General features: G+C 38.8%; 1 protein-coding gene and 1 pseudogene across 1 annotated transcript; one reads left to right on the forward strand and one right to left on the reverse strand.

Annotated features, from left to right (window-relative positions):
• Positions 1-5,454: 5,454 nt before the first annotated feature.
• On the reverse strand, positions 5,455-9,062 carry LOC131998075 (protein HID1-like; annotated as a pseudogene).
• Positions 9,063-16,631: 7,569 nt separating this feature from the next.
• On the forward strand, positions 16,632-26,792 carry LOC131997649 (Golgi-specific brefeldin A-resistance guanine nucleotide exchange factor 1-like). Its single transcript, XM_059368834.1, has 9 exons — positions 16,632-17,035; positions 17,248-17,446; positions 17,503-18,590; positions 18,655-19,647; positions 19,720-19,928; positions 19,992-20,218; positions 20,282-21,542; positions 25,562-26,619; positions 26,686-26,792. The coding sequence occupies exons 1-9, from the start codon at positions 16,934-16,936 to the stop codon at positions 26,754-26,756; spliced, it is 5,208 nt and encodes a 1,735-aa protein (XP_059224817.1). The 5' UTR covers positions 16,632-16,933; the 3' UTR covers positions 26,757-26,792.
• Positions 26,793-27,602: the final 810 nt, after the last annotated feature.

Below are 27,602 nucleotides of genomic sequence, written 5' to 3' on the forward strand. Positions count from 1 at the left end.
TTTTTTGAATTCAATGTGCACTTGAAAATGAGCTTGTGCATTTGAACGAATTGTGTACTGAAACTCCGCCAATGGTACACTTTCGTAAGTAAATGTAGAGGAACTAAAATTACTATCTTCAAGGAAATGGTACCAAAGTTGCTATTTCAAACAGAAAGATGAAGAAAGTGGTACTAAAGGTACCCTTTCCTGATGAAAGAGGTACTAAATGCGCCCTTTCCTGAAGAAAGAGGTACTAAAGGTACCCTTTCCTGAAAAAGGTCATAAAAAGAGATACTAAAAGTACCCTTTCCTAAGGAGTGGTTCCAAAAGAACCATTTTCTGCAGAAAGAGGTAATTAACGTACCCTTTTCTGAAAAAAGAGGTACTAAATGTATCCTTTCCTGAGGATTTCCCTTACCTGGGGAAAGAGGTACTAAAAGTACCCTTTCTTGGGGAAAGGGGTATTAAAGTACCACTTTCGAGGGAAGATGTACTAAAAGTTCCATTACTAGGGGAAAGACGTACTGAACGTACCCTTTCCCGAGGAAAGAAGTACTAAAGAGATAGTACCCTTTCCTGGATAAAGAGGTCCCAAAAGTACCCTTTCCTGAGTAAAGAAGTCCCAAAAATACCCTTTCCTGGGGAAAGAGGTTTCAAAAGTACCCTTTCCTTAGGAAAGAGGTCCTAAAAGTACCCTCTCCTTAGGAAAGATGTCCCAAAAGTACCCTTTCCTTAGGAAAGAGGTCCCAAAAGTACCCTTTCCTGGGGAAAGAGGTCCCAAAAGTACCCTTTCCTGGAGAAAGAGGTCCCAAAAGTACCCTTTCCCCAGGAAAGAGGTCCCAAAAGTACCCTTTCCCCAGGAAAGAGGTACCAAAAGTACCCTTTCCTGAGGAAAAAGGTTCTAATAGTACACTTTCCATTTCCTGTGGAAAGAGGTTCTAAAAAGCACCCTTTCCTGGGGAGATAGGTATAAAGTACCATTTCCGGAGGAAGAGGTATTAAAAGTTCCCATTTTAGGGAAAGAGTTACTAAAAGCACCCTTTCCTGGAGACATATGTACTAAAAGTATCATTTCCTGGGGAAAAAGTTACTAAAAGTACCCTTTTCTGCAGAAAGTTGTACCCTTTTCTGAGAAGAGGGAAATATAGAGAGGAAAAGAGATACTAAATGTACCCTTTTCTGAGGAAAGAGGTATTAAAGTGCCTTTTCTGGGAGAAGAGATACTAAAAGTTCCATTTCCAGGGGAAAAAAGTACCAAAAGTACCCTTTACTGAGAAACGAGGTACTAAAAGTAACCTTTAATGGGAAATGGGAACTTGGCAAAAATTAGAAAGAGTAAATTTTTTCAAGGTACTTAAGGTACTCTCTCCCAAAGAAGTGTGGTCTAAAAGTACATTCTCAGGAAAGGGGAACACAAACTACCCGTTCTTAGCAAAAGGGATACCAGAAGTGGTGATCGGTCAGAACGCACAAGAGACATAACGCCAAAAAAAACTGGGCTTTATGACCTACCTTTCGGCGGCCAAATAATTTTTTGGTCGTTGTGACCTCCATAAAAACGGCCAAAACGCCCATTAAGCTTTATGGCCGTTTTTAGACTTAAAATTACAATAAAACAATATTCTGCTTTAGACTTTCTGTGTACTTGTGGCGACCCATTTATTCGGCTTTGTGTCATCTTTGTTATTGGGTGTTATGTCCGCCTACAGATAGGCCACAACGTTCAAGAAAACTTTGGGCGTTATGCCCATTTCCCATTGAAGGAGAAACTATACTTAACTTTTCCCAGGGAAAGAGATACTAACGGTACTCCTTCACGGAAAAGAGATACTAAAATGACTTTTCCTACGGAAAGGTGCATTAAATGCAACTTTTTTAGGGAGAATGGCACTAGGTTGGGTTACGTTAGGTTGAAAAGAGGGTGCGAATATACTTCCGCCCCATGCCACTATGGGCATACACCTAAGCCAGTAATCCAGTGGCACTAAAAGCTCCCTTTTTAGGGAAAGAGGTTTTAAATACACTTTCCTAAGAAAATGTAATGGGGAAAAGGTAAGTTACTCCTCGAGGAGAAAGTAGTGCTATAAGCAAATCTTCCCAGTATAAAATGTACTAAAATTACTTCTTCGCAGGTACTAAAAATATTCTTCCTTGTGAAAAGTGTCACTTACCCTTTTCCCAGAAATGGTGCATGCTAATCTCTGCTCTACAGTAGCTGGCTGTCCAAGATCACTCCTAAGTATTTGACCTTGCCGGATATCAAAATCGTTTTGTAGAGAAAAACTGGGGCGTCGAATTGGCTCACCTTCGTCTTCCAATGTGATTTCAGTTTTCTCTGGGTTAACATTTAGATCCCTAGGTCTAGTCCAGTCATATGTCATCTCCAAGAATGTTTCGGCAATTCTGCATAGCTGATTCCGATCCTTACCCCTTAGAAATCTCCTGCGTGTCAGATGAGATCAATTCCTTTAGATGAACCCCTAAAACCCCTGGATGAAACAAACATCATATGGAAACAAAGCCCTGAAGCCTCCAAGTCTACTTTCTAGGGGAAGGTGTATTATAGATATTCTTCGATGAGAAATATGTATTGGGTTGCCCAAAAAGTAATTGCGGATTTTTCATATAGTCGGCGTTGACAAATTTTTTCACAGCTTATGACTCTGTAATTGCATTCTTTCTTCTGTCAGTTATCAGCTGTTACTTTTAGCTTGCTTTAGAAAAAAAGTGTAAAAAAGTATATTTGATTAAAGTTCATTCTAAGTTCTATTAAAAATGCATTTACTTTCTTTTAAAAATCCGCAATTACTTTTTGGGCAACCCAATATATCCAATTCTGAACCAATTTTAATAGACCGCGGCGAGCAAATATGTTTAAAACTGTAAAAACTACGGTTGACAAATGACAACATTATAGCAAATTACCCAAAATCTGACGAACATATATATGGGAGTTATATCTAATTCTGAACCGATTCCGAGCAAACTTCTCAGATAATGTGGTAGTCGTCGAGGGAAGCGTTGTGCAAAATTTTGGCAAGATTGGTCAAACAACGCGCTTGCAGTGGCTCTTGGGGTGAAAATCTGGCGATATACATATATGACAGCTATATCCAAATCTGGACCGATTTCTATGAAATTCACCAGTAATATAGAGAGCCATAAGAAAATCCTTCCGGCAAAATTTCGACAAAATCGAATAACAAATGATGCAATATTTCTCAAAATCGGACGAACATATATATAAGAGCTATATCTAAATCTGAATCCGTTTTCGAGCAAACTCCTCAGATACTGTAGCAGTCGTCGAGGAAAGCGTTTTGCAAAATTTTGGCAAGATTATTCAATAAATGCGCTTGCTGGGACCTTAGAAGTTAAAATCGGGCGATATATATATATATATATATATATATGTATATATATATATATATATATATATATATATATATATATATATATATAAATATATATATATATATATATATATATACAGCGGTCAAAAAAAGTATTCATCATTCAATGTTTTTTTTTTAATAAGTCTACAAAAGACAATTGGAATAAAAACATATTAAACTAATGATGCAGTAGTGCTTGTGTGATATATATGTACACAATTTCATTGTTTTTAAAGAAAAAAATAGTATTTATTGGAACAAAAAGGGCCATTTTACAGCTGAACACAAAAAACTAAACAAAAAAAGTATTCATCATTGCAAAAAAAACAAAAAAATAAATAACATAATTTAAAAAAATTAATACTTTGTTATTCGACCACCGCGTCTTATAACTTCTTTTAAACGGTTTGACATCGATTGGACTAATTTAGCGGTTATATTTTGGTCTATATTAGTCCATTCCTCCATTATCACCTGTTGCATTTGACTCTTGCTCGAAAAATTGCGCGTTCTCAATTTGCGTTCGAGATGTTCCCAAAGATGTTCAATTGGGTTCAAGTCGGGACTTTGAGGAGGAGTTTTAATGACTTTGGGGCAGTTATACAGCATCCACATCTTGGTATTTAAAGCAGAATGTTTGGCGTCATTATCTTGATAATATTGAAAGCTATTACCAAGCCCAAGTTTTACAGCACTATCTTTTAAATTCCTCTTTAAAATGTCAATGTAATACTTATGATCCATTACTCCATTAATAATTTCAAGATTTCCCGCTCCTGAAGCCGCCATACACCCCCATACCATTAAACCACCTCCACCATGTTTTACAGTAGCAACTGTGTTTCGTTCTTCAAGCTCTGTATTTGGTTTATATAACGCATATAAATGAGCCTCATCGCTGAACAAAATTTGTCAAAATTTGAACACATTTCGAACCGAACACTGATTTTGGTAATAAAATTCAATGATTTGCAAGCGTTGCTCGTTAGTAAGTCTATTCATGATGAAATGTCAAAGCATACTGAGCATCTTTCTCTTTGACACCATGTCTGAAATCCCACGTGATCTGTCAAATACTAATGCATGAAAATCCTAACCTCAAAAAAATCACCCTTTATATGGGTATCAAATTAAAGTTATGAACGACTAGATTAAGAATATGCAAGAAATTAAGCTCTAGAAGGGCTCTTAATTAAAACAAATAAAGGGTGATTTTTGCCGCATTTGGAGTGAAGAGCAACCAGAAGCCGTTCAAGAACTGCCCATGCATCCCGAAAAATGCACTGTTTGGTGTGGTTTGTACGCTGGTGGAATCATTGGACCGTATTTTTTCAAAGATGCTGTTGGACGCAACGTTACGGTGAATGAACACATTTCGAACCGAACACTGATTTTGGTAATAAAATTCAATGATTTGCAAGCGTTGCTCGTTAGTAAGTCTATTCATGATGAAATGTCAAAGCATACTGAGCATCTTTCTCTTTGACACCATGTCTGAAATCCCACGTGATCTGTCAAATACTAATGCATGAAAATCCTAACCTCAAAAAAATCACCCTTTATATAGGTTTAAGAGGGTTCCATATTCTGAAGACCCCGAAGGGTCAACATTTTGAACCTTTGTTTACATATTCGTAATCTGCTAATCAATTTCATTTGTGACCCATATTGCCTAGGTTGGCCTGCTTACCCCGTAAAATACAGTTCAGCATTCTCCACATCTCGATATCAATTGTATCGTAGTAGAACCGCAATTTCGTTCCCGTTTCCATCATGAAGTCATCCGTGAAGCTAGAGCTCTCATTGTCCTTAATCACATAATCTACTTTCCAATATTTATTGTTGAAAATGCATATTCTGATCGCATTTCTTTTTATTATTGCTATTTGCATATTTAACTTCAAGTGTTAACACACTTTTGCCCAACACTGTTCGTGCCTAAAGTAATGGCGACAAGTGGCAACCCTGTGTTGACACATCATCAGCTGGCCATGATGAAGTGGCCAGAAAAACAAGCTGTTAAATTCAAATAAATCTGCCACTAGTTGAAATAAGAAAAAATTGTAAATCATAAATATCTGGTGTAAGAGATACATATGTATTTTGATTTATTTGTAACACGATACAATAATAATATGGAATATAAGTATTTCTCTGTATATAGTATATCATAATTTCCTTTTCGTTTCTTTTTATAAATACTTGTTGTGTAGATTTTAACGGAATTCTAGCGATTGGTTTTTTTCTTTTTCTTAAAAATTGAAACTAACAAAAAATTGCACTTACATTTAGGACAAACAAAAAACGACAAGCTAAAGTTATGGGAGTATACACTAACATAAATAAGCATCACATATCATCTAGTATATGGATTGGTGGTGTGTTTTTGGGTATTTGTGGTAAAGGATTGTTGTTAAAGAGTATCTAGTATATATACATCGAGGTAAATTCATTGTTAAGATAGCAATGTTGGGGAGGCACATAAAACAATTAGACGACCCATAATGGTTACCTCTATTTCAAGTGCCATTTGATAAAAAATAAATAAGCGATAAGGGGCTATTGATTTTTCTTTGTGTTTGGGGCGTGTTGTGTGTTTTGCTTTCTGTTGTAAATATGTACGTCGTCATATGTAATCAAATTAACCAAACAAAAGCAGACGTCGATTTTTGAGCGTTTTTGTCATGTTGTGTATAGTATGTATTACTAAGACTGGGAAAAGTGGAGTTAAATTAAAGCCCTTAATAGTTATAGTGAGATTTGTGGTTTTCCTACACCTATTAGACTCTTTGGATTTCGAATAGCTTTACTTCGGTGTCGTACCAAATGGCTGGTTCAACATTTCGCAGATAGATGACACCCCAAATGTATGTGCGGAACCAAGCCGTTGTGCCAGCATTGGCCTGGTACTTTCGTATAAGAATGGGATGGGGCACTGGCAGCAGACCCACCAGTGTACCATGTTGCAAGAACTTTAATATTTCCGACTCATCGGTTAGCCCTTTGTCAATGCATATTTTCTCCACCTGGGGGACTAAGACCTGCAGCAGACGCATAATTGTTTGCAAAGGTAGTTTGGAACGCCAAGACACAATCCATTCGGGGGTGGGAGTCCACACCTCCATCGATGGCTGGTGGACCATGCGAATACTGCTGCGATGGGCTACGGAAAGACGGCTAACTGATTTCTCATCTCGTTCTACATTGCCATTGGGACTGTTGGTCGGAGACTTTGTGGGAGATTTTTCACTGGCCTTTTCAAAACCCACAATATCCGAAGTGCCATCAATTGTCGGCGTTTGGTCAGCGGAGTTATTGCCTGGATGGGCTTGCTCTCTTTCAGTCATTTGATGTAAAGCTGGTGTATCAGGCAGCGATGCTTTCAATGTACCCGGCTCTGCAGGCATCGCTGGAAAAGCAACCTCCATTTGCTCCTCACCCGTTTGTTGTTGGGATTCCGTTTCTGATTCCACACTGCTATGGCTGTTTGGGCCATTCTTGACAGCATTACCCTCTTCCTCCACATCATCTTCATCGTCGTCCTCCTCCTCACAATCTGGCAATTGATTGTTCTGGAAGTTTTGCACCACTGTTGTTATCCTTTTTTGTCGTACCGGGGGTAAATTAAATTTTCCCACCTTGCGTCCACTTAAGCACTTGGCAATGCCCGCCATGTCGGAGGGCAAATTTGCCATGGCATGAAATACATGTCGCTTGCGTATTATGGTGTACACCAAATTGGAATTCCCATCAAATTGGTACTGTATGATGTTGTTGAAAATCTCCAACAAGAAAAACACCAAATGATGATTACTCGGAGCTGAGAGTAAGAACCATGGTGTGCTAAAAGCCTCTAATAAATGCAAAAGTTTCACACTAGCCACCATGGACAAAGTCTTAAGGTAGGGCGAAACATTCACCAAGATGGTGAGCAAACAGTCGAATAAGGGCTGCAAACGTTGATGACCGGTAGCGATGATCTTATGGAATACGGTTATCAAGAGGTCAGCGTGGGTGCCCGTAAACACGGGTATATCCATCGGCACAGTTGCTGTGTAGGGTTTGTTCAAGCGCACACCGAAATTACGCTCGCCTTAGAAAGAAAAAGACAAAACAATAGCCACATTAGCAACATTGGATAGTTATGTCCGCCTGCGTTTACTAACCTGACAACAAAAGCAATATGAAGACACCTATATGCATCAGGCCCACCTTCGATTGATCGGCACGCGAATAATTCAAATGATAGAGTATGGGTATGAGAATATCCAAAACGTCGGAGCTCTTTAAAACGAAATACAAAAACTTCTTGTTATAGTCACAAATCTTCCAAAATAAAATCAACAATTCCTGATGACAATGCAGACCTTTGGTTGAGTTGGGCAAGTAATTTTGCACCAAGGGATTGTTTAGCAAACGTGTAATGCCCTTCAATATGAAATTGAAATCTTCATCGCGATGTACCCTCGACAAGTAGTTGATGAAGAGATTATCACCACACACATCATCGTAGGGACCTGGTCCCATGCCGGCTTTACCATGTCGTTGTAGCTCCAGTTGGTGTTGCTGCTGCACAATCATGTCATGGTCCAGCGTAACAATCAAGATTTGCAGACAGGCTTCCACCAAGGCCTCAGTGGTGTCCGTAAATAGTAAATGGTTATAGGGTACACCGAAACCCACAGGATCATAAGCACATACTGTATTCAAGAAGGAGGTGAAAAGGGGCAGTGCATGACGATTATCGGCTGAGGTAAAGTAAGCAATCCATTTATTGGGTTCGTCTGCAGGTTGGGGTGCCCTATACATGGGCTCTGAGAAACACGTCAGCAATAGTTTCAATAATTCCGTACGTCTTCGCTCCATATTGGTGTTCTTGGGCGGGGAATGAGCAAAACCCACACCGGCCTCCCAGATGTATTCACAACTATCGATATTTGCCAATTCTTCTGCCTTCTCTGGTCCCGGTCGCCTTGTGGCGGCCGTCACAGTAAAGTGACGGCCGCCACAGGCTCTGGGCCAATGGAACAGTCTGATTTTGATTTGTTATCTGCTCACTCTCACCCATGACCTGTCCATGCTCAGCATGTCCTTCGTCCCTTTGATGTCGCTGCTCCTGGGCAGGCAAACTACTCCAAAAGAAATGACGCCACTTATCATCCTCGAATATATAGGGCATAACACGTATCAGCAAACGCACACAATTCAAAACACAAGACTGCTCGGCCTGTGTGCGACAACTGCTGTCGACCGCCTCCGCAAGTTTTTCCACAGCCTTATAACACAAAGTGGCCAAATTAGCTGGATTATCGTTGCGAATATTGCGTATCTCCGAGGCAGTCACCAAAGCAAATACATCTTCCAAAGAGGTCTGATGGCCACACCAGAATTGCTCCCAAAATGGGTCGTCAGCATCGATCTTTTGATTTTTCTGCGTCAGCTGCACAATCGACTTGCGAAAGTTTAGTTTAGAATCGCTGTTGCCCATATTGCATAGATTTAGATGATGTTCGTAGCACTTGTTTTAAATGATAATGGTCCAGACCACAAACACCACCGGTATACCGAGTAAATGTTTAAATTTTTTCACAATTGAATTCACCAATTTCAATATTTTCACAGTTTTTGCAAAAGAAAACCACAACACGACCACGAACTGAAAATTCACGTCAATTTTCCTCTCTGACAAATGGGCTTTGAGCAAAGCTGCCACATTGCTGCAATATGTCATTGCAAATTTTGACAACAGTGCAAATTGTTTGGTATGGCAACAGTGAGCAAGAAAGAGCATTAAGGCAAAGAGGACGTTTTAATTTCCTTATCAAAAATTTAAATACCAAAAATTATTCATCCCGTTCATTCTATTGGGTTGTCCAAAAAGTAATTGCGGATTTTTTAAAAGAAAATAAATGCGTTTTTAATAAAACTTAGAATGAACTTTAATCAAATATACTTTTTTTAAACTTTTTTCTAAAGCAAGCTAAAAGTAACAGCTGATAACTGACAGAAGAAAGAATGCAATTACAGAGTCACAAGCTGTGAAAAAATTTGTCAACGCCGACTATATGAAAAATCCGCAATTACTTTTTGGGCAACCCAATATATGCAATTCCAAACCCTCTACAGGCTCAATAAGTCAAATCGGAAGATTGTTTCACATGGGCCGATATATTGATGAGTTTTAAACGGAATGATGCAATTACTACACCCGCTCCTATGGTGTGGGGTAAAATAATGCGTGAATGTGCGATGTTGCATTTTGTCAAAGAAAACAAATTTTACCTAAAATTTTTAAAGATTAGGTTAGGTTATTGTGTACTCAACTTAGTACCGGTGTCTGTTACCCGCGAAAGCCAGGCAATGACATACGAAACCCTCTAACGTTTCATCATCATCCCCACCCTGCCCTGCACTTTCATTTCTCCTACTACGCTATGGCTTGTCACCCAAACGATGCCATGCTCAAAGAATACGTTAATGCCCGACATTAGTGGACTACTGTCTGGCCGTAATAGCCTGGTTCTAGGAGATTCCTCTAAAGGTTGGTACTAGGTTCGCTTCTCGCGAAATTTTTTCGTGAACACCATTTTAGATAATAGATTTTTAAGCTAAAAATCTTGTTGATTTCATTCAGCAGGACATTCCCCAAAACTTATGAAACAACTTTAATAAAAGTATTATGTTATCATTGCGATTTTTGTAGTGTTTCCGCGTAATCGTGAAAAATATGAGTTTTCAAGTGTGAAAAACTAACCAAGCAGATTGTAGGATCCCCGTCTTGAACAGTGAATGAGGATGCCCCACTTGCATTACGAGGAGATGCAGCAGCTCGCCAGAAGTTTCCATTGCAGTCCTTGATGTCCTGAGTTGCGTAAGCAAACAGTAATTTCTTTGGGATCAGACCTCCCTATAATACTCACCATCGACTTCATAACCTCCGAGCGCCGTACGTTTATCAATCAGAAGAAGGCTGATTGGGTCGGCTTCAGGGAGTACACCAACTGTCACTTCAGTGTTCTGATGGCTGAAACCGTTTAGGCAAGCTGTGGTCTACTGTTAAGTCACTCTCGAACCCCGGAAGAAGGGATGAGAGGACCTGAGTCACAACGTAACTGTGGCGATAGGTTAAACATTTACCTCAATGAACTTGCAGCTTGTTTCGCTACAAGCCACATTGTTCCCTACAAACAAGCATGGGGTGGGAAGGGAGTTTAATTTCAGGGTAGATAGAGCAGCAATTCCGACCATCAAGTGTCCCAAGATACTTGGGATAACATTTGACAGCTCCTACAAATTCTCCTTGCATGCTACTGCAATCTGCGATGAAGTCCGAAATATAAACAAGGTCCTCAAGTCATTTGCCGGCAGCACTCGGGATGCTGACAAAAAAAAACCTTGTTGACCACATACAAAGCAATTGGCCGGTTAGTGGTAAGTTAACAAGTGCCAGTGTGGCAGATCTTATATTATTACACGCAGTGTAATAATATTAAGATCTGCCAGAATGCCGCTCTTCGAACTGTGATTGGCCGTCTCCTCATGTGGATCACCTTCATCAGGAGACAAAATCCTACCCGTGCTATCTAAGCATTATCTTCTGGGCTGTTATCGCAGGGACCATCCAAATCATCATCCACCGTTTAGAACCCTCATTGGGGATCTCCATGATCTAGAGCGAGAGGTTCAGTACTGTAAGAGAGAACCTCTAGATCAAGCGGTAGCAGATGCGGTGAATAGCTACCGGGTGAATGAGAACGATCGCCACCAGAGTTGTTCTGTCTCAATTACTATCCGGCATATGCAGCCGCCCCATTTCCTTCAGAGCAAGGATTGATGCCAACGTGCAGGATATGTATCGTATTAAATCTTTGTGTTCTATCAAATCATTGGAATAAACCTATTTTAAACCCGTATTAGGTTTTGAGAAAAATATTTTAACTCCGTGTTATAAAAGTAGTCAAAACCGACTTCCCTTGCATTTTCAGTGAAACGGCAACATTGACCATATGGTATGAGAGTTGCCACTCATTCAAAGATTCTGACAGCCTGAAAACGTCATCAGAAAATTTTAATTTTGGAAAAAAACACGGCAACCCTGAAATCAGACAGACGTATATTTTTTGTTTATCTCAGAAAAAATTTAATAAATCATAAATTTTACGAAGACACATAACTAACAGGCATCTAAATTGCAGTTTTTGCATATATGATGCCTGGCTCGATACCCCACGACATGGATTGTGGTGTCGCTGAGGTGGAGATTTCAACATCTCAAAATCATTCGAAAGCTGGAAATACCAACAACATGAGCGCGCAAACAAGCGCTAACAAGAGGCAGCATGGAGAAATTGGAGTGAGTCCAAATGATTTGGAAGCCAATGAACTTCGAGAAAGATTAAAGAAACATAAACAGACGGACGACAACCCATTCGGCATTTTAAGTGTCCTTTCTCAAGTAGATTTTACTTCGACATCTAGTTCATCAACTCAAGTCACCCAGGGTGGCAGTGGCATTAAAAACAACAACAACGATAGCGGTGAAACAACATCAAGATGGTGCCCACCAATTTTTATTTTCAACGTCAACATTAAGGCGCTTGTCGATACCTTAAGGCAAACTATACCTAAGTTTTCATTCAAGGTAAAAAATATGAATAAGAATAAAAGTAAAATATTTTTTTCTGATCCGTCCGTTCACTCTTCAATGATGGCCCTTTTGAGAGAAAAGGGCATCCATTCTTATTCATTTACACCAAAGGAGTTGAAACAGCCTTCCTTTATTCTAAGAGGTCTTACGGCTGACACTGAAATAAAGGATATAAAAGAGGAGTTAGATGAAATTATTCCAGACACTGTGGCAAATGTTGCAATGTACAAGACACAAAGGAACAGTAATACGGGCCTGTTTTTAGTATCTCTATTTCCTGGTAAGAAACTCTCAGATATTTCTGGTATCAGAGGCTTGCTGAGTCAGATAGTCTCCTGGGAAAAGCCGAGGAGAACAGATTCGGAAATACAATGCCGGCGGTGTCAACGCTGGGGCCACATTGCAAAGAATTGCAATTCAATGTACAAATGCGTCAAGTGTGATCAGAAGCACGAGCCCGGGGAATGTCAGCGCACTAGAGAGGACTCCTCAGACCCTTATTGCACCAACTGTGGTGAGGTGGGCCATCCCGCTAACTGGCGGGGGTGCCCAACATATAGGAAATATGTTGCTGCTCGTCGGCAAAGAGTAGCTAAGGCAATTGAGGAGAGGTCTCTTGCTAAGAATAACGTTAATAGAGCTGTAGGCTTATCTATGGTGACACCAGGCCATACATTCTCCAATCTATTTCATACGCGTCCTGCGCAGCTCAATGCTCAGCCACAAAAACCTCCTGTCATTGATCAATTTCTCAAATTAGCTTCCATATTTCTGGAATCTGAAGAGTTGACTCTGGAGCAGGAGATCAACATTTTTTTATCTGGATATCCAACAATGCCAAAGACTGAGGCCAAGAATGAATATTTGCGCCTGTTGAATAAAATTCGAATTAATCATGGACCATAGGTTCATAAAATTTTTGACTTACAACGTAAGATCTCTGGTGGATGCTAGTCGCCAGATAGATCTCAAAAACTGCCTGCATCGTAATAGAATTGATTTTGGTTTCATTCAAGAATGTCACCTGAAAGGAAATAGAAAAGCAAAATTAGATGGATACAATTATGTCTATAATAACTCCTCGGTTGGTGTTGTAGTTGCTATTAAGAATAATATACAATTTAATCGTATATTTTTAAATGATGTTGGAATAAGTACTGCGTTAGTACAGATTGAATTTGCCAACGATGACACCCGTAGAAAGATTTTGATTGGTTCAATTTACGTGCCCTGCAATTATCCACCTCAAAGATATGAGGCTGATCTGAACAAACTGCTACAACTTTGTGGAAATTTTGATGGTTTCATATTGGGAGGTGATATGAACTCGAAAAGTCCTATATGGGGTGATTTACTCGAAAATTTAAATGGAAAGTTGTTACGAAAGTGGCTCGAAGATAATAGCCTTGATGTTTATCGATTATGTGACTCAGTGCCTTCTTACCCAAATGGCGCCTCATACCTGGACCACTTTTTGGTCAGTCCACACCTGATTAATAGAACTGCACCAAATTTCCACATCGAATCATTGCCTTCTTTCTCGGATCACTTTCCGATTAAATTTTCTCTCCGGGTTGATCAACCAGAACTCCTTTTGAGGTCTCCAAGAACATATACTTCTTATAAGGACACGAACTGGCCCAGCTTTATCCAAGAATTGGACTCTGCATCTTGCCGCATTATGCCACTTTCCAACTCCAACCTTAGGAATGACGAAATCGATATTTTGATAAATGATTTCAAAACATCTTTTCACTCTATTCATAATGCCCACTCAAAGCAAAGTACTTTTCAAGAAAATAAATTCCCCCTTTCGGATAAAACAAGGAAATTATATAAAATTAAACAGCGTTGGCAGAAAGAGCTTAAAAAAATATTCCACCGCACGGGAAACCGAATAAGTAGTGAATATACTGTATTGTCTAAGCAGATACAACTGATAAAAATTATTATCAAAGAATCAGTCAACATTGAGCAAGCGAATCATTTCAATAAAAGGTTGCAGAATATTAAACCTGGTCCATCCGCTTTTAAACAAATCTATCAAATAACTGGTAAAGTTAAATCACCGTTCTGCCAACAAATCATCCAGAACGACAACATACTCACCAATAGTTCCGATATCACACGCCACTTCCAAGAATTCTACTCAGAGACATTTCGCCAAAGACTACCTCATAATCCAGTTGCTGATTTGCAGCTGAGAATAGATAATTGTATAAATGTTACTCCTCTCCATATTTATACATTTAGTGATGAGTTCAATGCGTTGCATAATCATGATAATTTCCATTTCACGAACCCTGGAAAGATCAGGGACATTATCCAACGTACAAATAATAAGAAATCAAGTGGCTTAGATGGAGTTTCTAACTTTCTATTGAAAAAACTTCCCGACTCAACTATAAATCTGTTCACATTTATTTTTAATCATTGCATCAATAACGGATACTTTCCTTCAGATTGGAAAGTTGCAAAGATACTCCCTATCAAGAAGAAGCCTGACTGCAAGACCCCATCCGATTATCGTCCGATTTCCCTTCTGTCCAACATTGGGAAAGTGTTTGAAAACGTCCTAAAGGAAAAAGTTGAAAATGGTTATCTTATTGAACCTATACCACAATACCAGTTTGGCTTCAGGAAAACCCATTCCACCCAGCATGCACTATTGAAATTCCACAACGATATCATCGTCAATCTGCGTAACCAATGCTGCACTGTTGCTATATCACTCGACATAGAAAAGGCTTTTGACTCAGTTTATCACCCAGGTATCATCTATAAGCTTGTCCAGTTGGACACTGATCCATACATTGTGAAAATATTGGCTAGTTACTTCACAAACAGAAGATTTTGTGTAGACATACAGGGTACAACGTCCGCCTTTGGGGCCGTTGGTAGTGGCGTCCCACAAGGAAGTGTATTGGCACCATATCTTTTTAATATATTTTTACATGACTTCCCACACACATCACAGGACTCACAGGCAATTTTATACGCGGATGATTGTCTTATTTATGCCCATGACAAATCCCCTGAAATTGCTCTTGGAAAAGCATCGGTACACCTCGGACTCATTAATGAGTATTATAATACTTGGGGCATTAAAATAAACGCAACCAAATCCCGAGCAATATGCATTAGGAACGCCTCTGGTAAATGTCCAAGATATGTGGTACCCCAGAGTAAAACACTTAACCTTACCCTTAATAGTGTCACGATTCCTGTTGAGTCCAGAATAAAATACCTCGGAGTGACATTTGACAAGATGTTGAAGTTCAACTTGCATGCCAGAGAAGTTCTACAAAAGGCGAAGAGAATTTTAGGTTCTTTTTCTTATATCCTAAACAGTAAATACTTACCTCAGTCTACAAAGTTACTGTTGTATAAGGTGGCTATAAGACCGGTACTCGCCTATGGTTTCCAAATCTGGTTCACAATTTCCCCTACTGTGGCAAAGGAGTTGGAAATATTTGAGAGGAAAATCCTGAGGAAATGTGTAAATAAATTTTATGTAAATCGCACTAAAAGATATGCTAACACTTACATTTATGATAAATCTGGCATTGAACCACTATGTGCGTATGGTTTCAAGCTTCAAGAAAAGTTTATTCAAGGGTTAGCCGAACATGAGAATGACCTAATGAGAGAAATTTATGAATTGGAGGAAAATTCAACATGGGCTGATTCAGCTTACCTTTCTCCTGTTGCAATAATAAATGAAAACAATGACAACGCTTCAGCCCGCCTCGACACTCCTGAATTTTTCAAGAAAACAATAATAGGATCACACCGTGGATGAGAGAAGAGAAGAAAAATATCTAGGAATATTAAATTATTTTAGTTATACGTGTATATTTATATCTAAATGTATTTTAAATACTTACAATGAGCTTGCTCAATTCGTTTAACCACCGTCTTAACACTACAACCCATATATAAAACGTGCTAATGAATACGCTATTTACACACATGTATATATACATACGCAACTGTGATATTTACATTTCCATTAATTAAAGGGCTAGTCCATTTCATTCTGTTAGTTACGGTTTTAACAGAAATTGTTATTTCGTTGTATTTGTTATCTAGTTATAAGTAAAGTGAATTATTATTTTAACAGACTCTCTTTGCTCTGTACGTAACAGTAAAGGCCGAGAGCAAGCCTTTTTCATATTCCATCTTATTTTGATATTCGTATCCATATGTATACATTTCACTGTCAAGCACGTAGCCATTATTCATTCATCGTGTATTAGAACGAGACAATAATAGTTCTAAATGTTATTTTAAACGTAATCGATAAGTCATTTCAAATGTAATCGAAAAAGAAGAAGACTCAAATAAACACACTTAATCACTAATCACTAAAATTTTAATTTCTGTCGTGGTGGTGTTGCGTGGAATATGTGTTAAAGATTTGAATAAAATTGAGAAAATACCATATTAAAATGTAAATTCAAATAGAAATATACAATTTGTGCCCAACTGTGTGTGAAATAATGTATATGCAAATATAAAAATACCCTAAGAAATATATAGAAAAAGGAAAAACGTTTACCCGTCAACACCCTCGATCGATTTTAAGAAGAGAAAATTTTCCACCACTTTGCATTTAGAATTCGTCTGAAGCGGACGCTTCGGGATTCGATGCTTAGTCATCGTTATACACAGTACAGTTATAACTGTACATTGGTTTTAATTCTGTATTTTTGATACACGTGTTTTAATTTACAGTTGGTGGGGACACCAACTTCGGAAGTACAACCTGGCATATAGAGTCGTACTCTGCCATTTCGATTAAAGTCCAAAAAAAAAAAAAAAAAAAATTTTCCACAGAGTTTTCTTTTGTTGGGAAAACAACACTTTTGCAAGATATTTGTGTGCAGAAAAACGAAAGAAAAACACAATGTCATTGCCGGGAAATGGCATATTTGTGGTCCGTGGCGAAATGTCCACTTTAATGACCGCCATGCGTAGGGGTTCCCGTTGGAATGCCTCAGCATACGTGGTAAGCATATCTGACCGTTCAAAGACATATGGACGTGTATATATGTAGTTGGTCGGTTGGTTGGTTGGCTGGTTGACCGACCAGAACCTCTTTGTGTGTATGTTGTGTGTTGTTTGTAAATATACATTTGATTGTGTGTGCGATTGTGCGTGTATGGTGATTGTTTGCGGGTGTTGATGCTGATGTTTTCATTATTGCCTATTTTTCTTTATGATGAGGAGAAAGATGGCTTAATGAAATTGTTTATGGGTCTAAAACAAGTTCTGAATCGCATTGAAGATCTGCGCCTTATTGATCCAAATGTCTTTTTGGCTCCCTTTCTGGAGGTCATACGCACCGAAGAGACTACAGGAGCAGTGACCAGTTTGGCCTTGTCAGCCATAAATAAATTTCTTTCTTATGGATTAATAGGTAAGCTGTAAGTGGTTTAAGTGATATGCTTGATTTGTGTAAACTCTTCCTTTTAGATCCCACCTGTGCCAATTTGGCTGTGACCGTAGAAAACATTGTCGATGCAGTAACCCATGCTCGTTTCATGGGCACTGACCAGTCCTCGGATGGTGTCACCTTGTTTAGGGTTGTGGAAGTATTGCACTCCTTGATGCGCAGCCCTGAGGGCTCAGTGCTCACCAATGAGTCGGTGTGCGAGGTTATGTTGAGCTGCTTTAAAATATGCTTTGAACCTCGTCTCAATGAGCTGCTGCGCCGATCTGCCGAACAAGCTTTGAAAGATATGGTGCTGCTGTTGTTTATGCGTCTGCCACAATTTGCCGATGACCGCAGTGAATCGGGTCTGTTAAAAAAATTCCAAATGATGGCGGCATCTATGGACAAGGATAAAAAACAACGAAAGCGTGCGGTGAAAACTGCCACCATGGGCCAGGAGAATCTGCATCGTAGTCAAAGTTTGTCTAAGGTAACGGGAGATGAACTACGAAAGATATCTACTCATTCCGCACCAGGTGAAGATGGGCAAAACCTGGCTACACCCGCTACCATAAATCATTTAAAGGCACCGCCGTTGGCCACTACTCCAGCCACACCGGCTGGTAATATTGTGGATTTACAAGGAAAGATAACACAGACCCCTACGTCGACTACAACAGTAGCAGAGGGGGAGACAGGCGATAGCACTATAGCAACAGAAAATACAGAGCAAAATGCTCCAGCCATTTCCATTGAACCAGCTTCTCCTGGAGAAAATCAAAACAATGCAGGTGAAGACCATATGGATGGCAGGCCCCAATCTCCTCAGTCGCAGGGTGGTAGCAGTGAGTACATCAATTCTGTGGGTGTTCGGTTCACTCAACAAAATTCAGTTGATGGCTCCGAGGGTATGGCTCCGCTGGTTCCTTATGGCTTGCCTTGCATACAAGAATTGTTTCGCTTTTTAATACTTTTATGCAATCCAATGGATAAACAAAACACCGACACCATGATGCATATGGGTCTGAGCCTGCTTACGGTGGCTTTTGAAGTGGGCGCCGATAATATAGGAAAATATGATTCCTTGTTGCAGCTGGTCAAGGATGATTTATGCCGCAATTTGTTTGCCGTAAGTTGTTTTCAGATTTAAAGCATATTACTTTTGCTACTCTTTCATTGTTGTTTTCCTTTAGCTCATGAATTCCGAACGCTTGACCATTTTTGCGGCCGATTTGCAAGTTTGCTTTCTTATGTTTGAATCGCTGAGGGGTCACTTGAAATTCCAGCTGGAAAGCTACCTCAAGAAATTGTCAGAAATCATAGCCAGTGACAATCCCAAAACCCCCTATGAAATGCGTGAGCTGGCATTGGATAATCTGCTGCAGCTTTGGCGTATACCCGGTTTTGTGACAGAGCTTTACATAAACTACGACTGCGATTTGTATTGCAGTGATTTGTTCGAAAGCATTACAAATCTCCTATCGAAATATACACTCTCGGCCACCAATGCCATTTATAATACCCACATTTTAGCTATGGACACATTGATATCAGTGGTTGACAGCATTGAGGGTAATTGTGTGGCTGCCAAGAATGTGAGCGGTGGCTACGATGGACATTTCAATGGACCAAATACCCAAACTCCTCCATCCCACAGACATTCACGTCACAATTCAGGTTTGGAAGGCATAGTCATTGATGATGGCACCAATGCAACGGAGGAGAAAGAGTATGTAGAGAATATATCGAAATTTATAAACACATCCTCAAGGCTGCGCCTATTGTCTGGTGATACGGCTGCAAAGAAAGCCATAACAGGCGATTATTTGAAAGAGGTGAAAAACAAGAAACGTTTGCTAAGCCAGGGCACCGAGCTTTTCAATCAACGGCCCGATAAGGGTATACAATTCCTGCAGGATAACGGTATTTTGAATGTGCAACTTGATCCCATGCAAGTTGCCTTAATTTTGCGTGAAAATCCTGGCTTGGATAAGAAAATGATTGGCGAATACATATCGAAGAAAAAGAATGTGGACTCTAAAATACTAATGAATTTCGTGGAGTCTTTTGATTTTGTGGGATTGCGTGTTGATCAGGCTCTACGTTTGTATTTGGAGACATTCCGTTTGCCCGGCGAGGCTCCATTGATTTTTTTGGTATTGGAACATTTTGCAGAGCATTGGCATGTGAGTATGGTAAATGAGTGTGTACCGAATTGATTTTTCACACCGCTTCCTTTTCTCCTTATTTCATAACAGAAACAAAATGGCGAGCCTTTTGCCAATACAGATGCCGCCTTTAGTTTGGCCTATTCCATTATTATGTTGAATATGGACCAACATAACTCCAATGCCAAGCGTCTCAATATTCCCATGACCCAAGAAGATTTCCTTAAGAATCTTAGGGGTCTCAATGGGGGTATAGATTATGATCAGGATTTGTTGGCCACCATCTTTAATGCCATAAAGTATGAATTTTAAAAATCTGACAATACAAAAACATCAATAAAATCTTGTTTATTCTTCCTTAGAAATGATGAAATAGTCATGCCTGCCGAACAAACCGGTTTGGTGCGTGAAAATTACCTATGGAAAGTTTTGCTAAGACGTGGTGCTGGTTCGGATGGAGCCTTTACCTATGTACACGACTCCACTTATGACATGGAAATATTCAATGTTATATGGGGTCCTTCCCTAAGCTCTCTAAGCTTTATGTTCGATAAGAGCAGTGAAAATGGTTATCAAAGGACATTGACAGGTAATTTCTCTTTTTAATGTTAGAATTGCAATATTTTGAAGGCAATTTTCTGTTTCTTCCCAGGTTTTACCAAATGTGCAGCTATCTTTGGATTTTATGGGCTACACGAGGATTTCGATGCTTTGATTCTAACCCTATGCAAATTCACCAGCATCTTAAGTTCGGCCCAACAAGAGACCACACACCCTGCACCCAATGAAATTGTGCAAGCTGTCAACTTTGGGCTTAATCTCAAGGCTCAAGCTGCTATGCGAACCGTCTTTGCTTTGGTCCATGATTATGGTGACTGTTTGAGAGATGGCTGGCGTCATATACTGGATTTGTATTTGCAACTTTTCCGTTTGAAGTTGCTGCCAAAATCTCTCATGGAAGTCGAAGATTTCTGTGAGCCCTCGGGCAAAGCCCAACTGATATTGGAAAAACCTAGCCAGAAGCAAGAATCCGCCATATTTTCCAGTCTATATTCGTATCTGTCCTCAGAGGGCCAACGTGAGCCCTCCTACGAAAAGCAGTTATTTATAAAGATTGGCAAAAAATGTATAAAAGAATGCCAACTAGATCAGATGATCCAAGAATCGAAATTTGTTCAATTAGAGTCCTTGCAAGAGCTGTTGAAACAGGTTTTGAGTTCCCTAAAAGCTCCCAGTGCTCACAAATCAATTGGCATGCCTTATGGCGAAGATGTTGTGGTCTTTTGGATGGAATTCCTGGTGAAAATCGTTATTTACAATCGCGATCGCATGATTCCCCTTTGGCCAGCTGTTCGTGATCAAATGTACCTGTTGCTGATGGGAGGTTCCTCTTGTGGCTATGATTATCTACTGAATCGTTGTATAGTTGCCATGCTTAAATTGGCCATCTATCTAATGCGCAATGAGGAATTGTGTCCCATTGTTTTGAAATCATTGAAAATGTTGTTGATGCTAAAGCCTGCGGTACTTTTGAGAATATCCAAACAAATTTCCATAGGCATGTATGAACTTCTCAAAACCTCAGCTCAAAATATACACTCTGAGCAGGATTGGCAAATTGTCTTCACCATACTGGAGTGTGTGGGAGCAGGTGCAGAGCCTCCAGAATACGATGATGCCTCGTTGCCAGTGCCAAATGGATTGGCTGCAAAATCAGATGGAGCTTTAAGCAGTGAAGATGATTCTGGCCTACCGGATAGGGGTTATATATCAGATTCGGAATTGAGTGGCAAACAGGCGGTGCCAAAACAAGGACAAACACAGAATTCTAATACAAGCAGTCCATTTCCCTCTAGTCCTACGGCTGAGAATTGGATTTTGGTTAATAAGGATACGGATTTGGCAGCCTCAAGGTATGGTTAAATTATATTACTGATACATTTTTTGTGTTTTGTATAGAATGGCTATAAGTAAGCATTTTAATGACTATTATCATGCCTAAAGTGTGATTATGGCGCAAGTTATCGGCATATTTTTTTGTCTTATCAGTTGCTATCGGCTGTCAATGGTTTTATGGTATAACCTATAATCGATTTTTATCGCAAGTATCGTGGCCGATTATGATTTGGACCATGTAGTACTCAAATAAAACAGCTATTGCGTTATTTTTTATTTATTGCGTGTTATCGGCCGATATCAATTGTCATTTTTTGTTGTCGCGAAATATAGCTATTTAAATAATCGTATGATGTTATATTGTCTTTAATATTATTTACCGATATTAATCGGCTTTTTGTTATCTTTTTATTATTGATATCGAAAGTTATCCCAGCTGTTATCGTTTGCTTTTATTCAATTGTTGGCTGTAATCACTAATTACGTGTTATCGGGAGCCATCACGTGTTATTTGCTATTGTCGTTACGATTGTTATCGCATGTTATCGGCTGTTTTTGCATGCTACTAGGCGTTATTCATGTTTTTTTGTTGTAATAACCACCACAGGTAGCGATTCTCGTCAAGCTCCTAAAGGTAAACGAGCAACCTGTGGACGTGTCCGGTGGCTTTCAGCTAAGCTTTTGGTGATAACGATGAACACCACATAATCGGAGTTCAACGTACCAGTTTGCGTGATGCTCAACGTTATCCTGTGTCGGGCACTTTTTGCATGTTATCGGCAGCTATCGCTTGTTAGGTTCTGTTATCGTACATTATCGGCATTTACATTATCAGTTTAATAGCTTGATATTAGCTATGTATAGGTTGTTATAGTCAACACACTGCTACAACAACAACAATCGTTCGATACTAGCTATGCATTAGTTGTTATTGGCAGTTAACGGGGCTTTTATCGAAAGTTAACGGCAATTGACTTATTGTGTGTTATCGGTTGGTGTAGCTTGGCTATCTGCAAGTGTTAGGTTTATCAATTGTAATCGATAAATTGTACGTTGTTATCGGCTGTTATCACTTATATTCTGATTTTCATATGTTATGTATTTGCTTAATCTATGCCCTTTTTGGCTAGGTTTAGCATCATCTTCGACTGTTAGATTTATCGATTGTTGGCGACAATTTTTTAAGTTATTATCGCTTTAGGCTTTAATCGATATTAATCGGTCTTTTGTGGTTTTTTATTGTTGATATCGAAAGTTATCGCATCTGTTATCGTGCTCTTTTGTTAAGTTATTTGTTGTAATCACTTATTTCCTGTTATCGGCAGATTTCATATGTTCGTTGCGATATTGATTGTTGTCGCGCGTCTTTGGGCGTTTTCGCATGCTACTACGTGTTATTAGTTTTTATCGTGTTGCTGGTTATCTTCGTTGCGATATTGATTGTTGTCGCGTGCCTTTGGCCATTTTCGCATGCTACTACGTGTTATTAATTTTTATTGGCAGTTATCGATTTATTTTGGCTTTTTTTCAAGGAATTTACTGTGCTTGATGGTTTATCGATTGATATCAAAAGTCATCGGCGGCTTTGGCTACAAACACCGTTTTATTATGCTTTATAGAAGTGTTAGTATGCCGCAGTAGCGTAGACCTTAGCATGCCCGCCTATGACCCTAAAACTTCTGGGTTTGAATCCTGGCGGGAACATTGAAACAAAGCGATGGTGACATTCGTGAGGTACTGTATTTGATATGACAGCCATGAAAAAACTTCTCAACAAAGAGGTATCCCACTGCGGTACGCTGTTCGGACTTAGCTATAAAATGGAGGCACCTTATCATTGAACTTAAATTTAATCGAATAGCACTCATTGATGGGACTACGGCAAGCAATAGACTTTTATCGACCTATTATCGCTTATTATGGAGTAGTATCATCTTTTAATTGACTTTTATCGACAGTTGTCGTGGCTGGTTTCGTTTGTTTATTAGCTTATATCATATTACGTAAATTGACCATCTTTGGCAGTTGTTGTCTTTTATCAAATGTTATCGGCAACTCCTGCGTGTAAGTATAGCGTTATTGCGTATATTAGACTTTCTGGCGTATTCTCTCCGGTTTTTTATTGTAATCAACTGTAATTGGTTTTTATCGGTAGCTATCGCGTGTTATTGGCCATTTTCGAAAATTTTTGCTTTTGTATGGGTTGTAATTAGCCGATTCCACATACTATCGATTTTTATCGCATTTAATTGGCTGTTAAAGGCTTTTTATAGCAATTTATAGAACGATATCGAATTTGTCGGCTTTTATGGTGTTAATTGAGTGTCATCGTATATTATCGGGATTTATTTCCACATTCTCGTATATCATCGGCTGTTATCGAATTTTATCGTATTTCGTGACTTGCTATTGCATATTTTAGGACGCTTTCAATTTTATCTTTGTCTTGTTAGATATCATATGTAGTATTTTATCAAAATTTCTATTGCACCAAATGGGCTATTATCGACTTTATTGCGTATTCTCTGCTGGTTTTGATTGTAATCATGTGTTTTATTGTAATTGTGTTTTATCGATAGCTAACGCGTGTTATTGGCTATCTTCGAAAGTTATTGCTTTGTATCGATGGTAATTAGCCGATTTGGCATATTGTCGATTTTTTTTTGCATTTAATTGGCTGTCTAATGGGCAGTTTATAGGCACATCATGATCGTACTTATCGTGTGTACGTGTTGATTACAGCTTTTGCCAAAAACTTTATATCGATTTTTCTTTTCTTTGATTTTATTTAATTCTCTATACTTTTATTCTCATTTTATACTTGTATATCTCATTTATTTTGGACAGAACTTGTTTTTTAATCTCTGTCAAGTAATGATTACACATTTCTTTGTAAACGGTTATTGATAGTGGGCAATCATCGAAAAAATTAAATGTTTTGATTTTCAGCCATAACTGATGACATGGTTATGTGTACATGTGACCCATACACCCTTTTTTACCAATACTATTACAATGACCACGCATTATGATGTGCCATGTATAGACCCCATTAGGGTTTTTACAGCAATTTTTCGACAAATTATCGGATGTTATTATTAACGTAATTTATTAAAGGTAATATTTTACCAAATGGCCTTAAAAATAGTATCATCAATTTTAAGGCGTTTTCTATGCTATTGATTGTAATCCACTGTTATTGCGTTTTATCGGTAGTTTTCGCGTGTTGTTGGCTATCATCGAAAATTATCGATGGTAATTGCGGGTTTCGCATGTCATCGAATTTTATCGCATTTAATTATCTGTCATAGGCTTTGTTTAACAATTTATTGGCAGATATCGAGTTTTTTTTTGGCTATTATGGTGTTTGTATATAATCGGGATTTAAAATCCCATTATCCGCTGTTATCGAATTCTGTGATATAGTATTGCATATCTTAGGCTGCTTTCGATTTTATCTGCTGTTAATGCGTTCTATCGGTTATTAACGTATGTCATCAAAGGTACTCTTGTACCAAATGGACTAAAAAACGTTTTATTGATTTTATGGCGTATTTTCTGCTGTTGATTGTAATCAAATGTTATTGCATTTTATCGGTAGCTAACGAATGTTGTTGTAATTAGCCGTGTTCGTATATTATCGATTTTTATCACATTTAATTGGCTGTTATAGGCTTTTTATATCAATTTATCGATAGATATCGAGTTTTTCGGCTATTGTGTTGTTTAATCAAATGCTATCGCCTTATATCGATATTAATAACTTAATTATCGTTTGTTATCGAGATTTATCTTATTCTGGAACATGCTATTGCATATCTTAGGCTGCTTTCGATTTTATCTGCTGTCAATGTGTCTTATCGGATATTATCGTATTTTATCAAAGGTACTATTGTACCAAATGGCTTTTAATAATAGGTAATAATAATCCGTAACTCCGATACTGCCATGGGGCCAACATTTGTGCCTTTATTTAGAATGTATGTTTTTTATGGACTTTTTATGCCTTCACTTTTGGTTTTTTTCTCTCCCACAGACCACAATCTCCTCCGGATTCACTTGGTCCCCCAGTGTTATCGAACTTAGTGTATAATTGTAAACTCTTGGATCACATGCCATTTGCATTATTCAAATGTTGGGACTCTTTGGCTTTCATTGTGCGTAATGTGGCCCACATAACACCCTATAACTTTGAAAGTTGTGTAAGATGCATACGCACATTTGTGGAGGCATGTCGAGATGGTGGAATACGTCAACGTCGTAGAATTGAAGCAGCACTGGCTGCCGCTGGCAATCAAAAGAAAAAACCTAATAATAGACGTAATGATCGTTCTAATGAGCGCAACAAACATGGTGAAGATGGTAGTTCTGGCATCGATGTGGGCATGGAAGGTGAGAGCGTTGATGAATCCGATCTGGCGCAACGCTATGAAACGCTATCCTTTCAACTGCTGGTTCTTATGTACACTCTATACACACGAACAGCTCAGATTTTCCGTTGGTGGGCCGAAGAGGGCTGTGCAGTTCCTCAATGCTCGGCTTTGTGGGCACAACGTTGGTGTCCTTTGCTGCAGGGTATTGCCCGTTTGGCCATGGATCGAAGACGTGAAGTAAGAACCTATGCCATCTCTTGCTTACGTGCTCTGTTGGTACATGATCTGCAAACACTATCTGGTACGGAATGGGCATCATGCTTCCAACAGGTTCTTTTCCCACTGCTCAATGAATTATTGCCAGAGAGTCCGGCTGTGGCACACTTGGATCAAGTTCTGTTGGAAGAGTCGAGAATACGCACGGCGACTATAATGTCCAAAGTGTTTTTAGATCATCTAACACCACTCATTGAATTGGGCAATGCCTTCAATGATCTTTGGATACAAATTTTGGATTATATTGAGAAGTTTATGAAAGTTGGTTCGGATATGTTGTCCGAACAAATGCAAGAGATTCTCAAGAATATGTTGTTGGTAATGCATTCGGTGCGTGTTTTCCACAACAACGATGGTTCACTGCGCATGGACTTATGGGAACTCACTTGGAAGCGCATAGGAGAATTTTTGCCCAATCTTAAGGATGAACTATTTCGCGATGAAGGTAAGTTGGCATGATGTTTGGAATTATAATCTCATGGTTACCATTACATCTTATTTGGGAAAATAGGAAATTTTGCCAATGCTCTTGCATTGTATATGCAAATGAACAAGTTTCAAGAGACATTTTTTGAACAATAATATTTGAAGAATCTGAAGTGGATCAAGAATACTTTCAAGGAGTAGTGTTTTAGATAAATCTATACATAGCAATGAGGAAGATTTTGTCGAGCATTTAACTTTTATAAGTATTTCTATTGGATTTTAATATTGGATTCATAGTTTGTGCCAACCCTAAAATTTGTCTTAAATTTTTTTTTATTTAAATTCAATTTTGAATATTCAGAGAAACAAAAATTTTATGGTGAAAATTTTGATTTCGTTGAAATAATTTGATTTTTAATATTTGATTTTTATAGAAATGTTCGTTGTAATTTGACAGGTATAAAACGATCTTCTGATAGACTTCTTGAAACACAGAAGGCTCAATTTTTTTTTATTTAACTGAGATATTGCATATGACTTCTGTTATGACCTCCAGTATCGTATCCATGATCCGAATAGGTCCCAAAAGAGGACTCCCGCATAAACCAATCTATCGAATTTACGTCTTGAGTCCCTATAGGAGTCAGTTCTTATTCGCCGCTGCATTAGGTTTAGAATAGCACGGCGGGAAAAAAAAATGAAAACTAGCTAGAAAAAATTCGGATGTCTATTCAGAGGAAGACTTGGGCAAGGTACTTTAGATTGCCTAAGCATAGAAGACATTGGCGACAATGTCAGGGTAGGGCCTTTCGAAGATAATTGCCCTCTTCGAGAAAGGAAATCAGCTCATTAAAAACGCCGGATGACCGGGGAGTCTTGCAACATTGGGCAAGAAGTCCACAAACTTTATAACAGAGCACATCGTAAAAGAGCGGCAGTTTATTTGGATGCGTAATATACACGGCTCATGGAATACGATAGGATGATCATATCAGATCAGTA

The sequence above is a fragment of the Stomoxys calcitrans genome, chromosome 5 (assembly GCF_963082655.1).
Source record: "Stomoxys calcitrans chromosome 5, idStoCalc2.1, whole genome shotgun sequence".
In the NCBI taxonomy this organism is placed as follows: Eukaryota; Metazoa; Arthropoda; class Insecta; order Diptera; family Muscidae; genus Stomoxys; species Stomoxys calcitrans.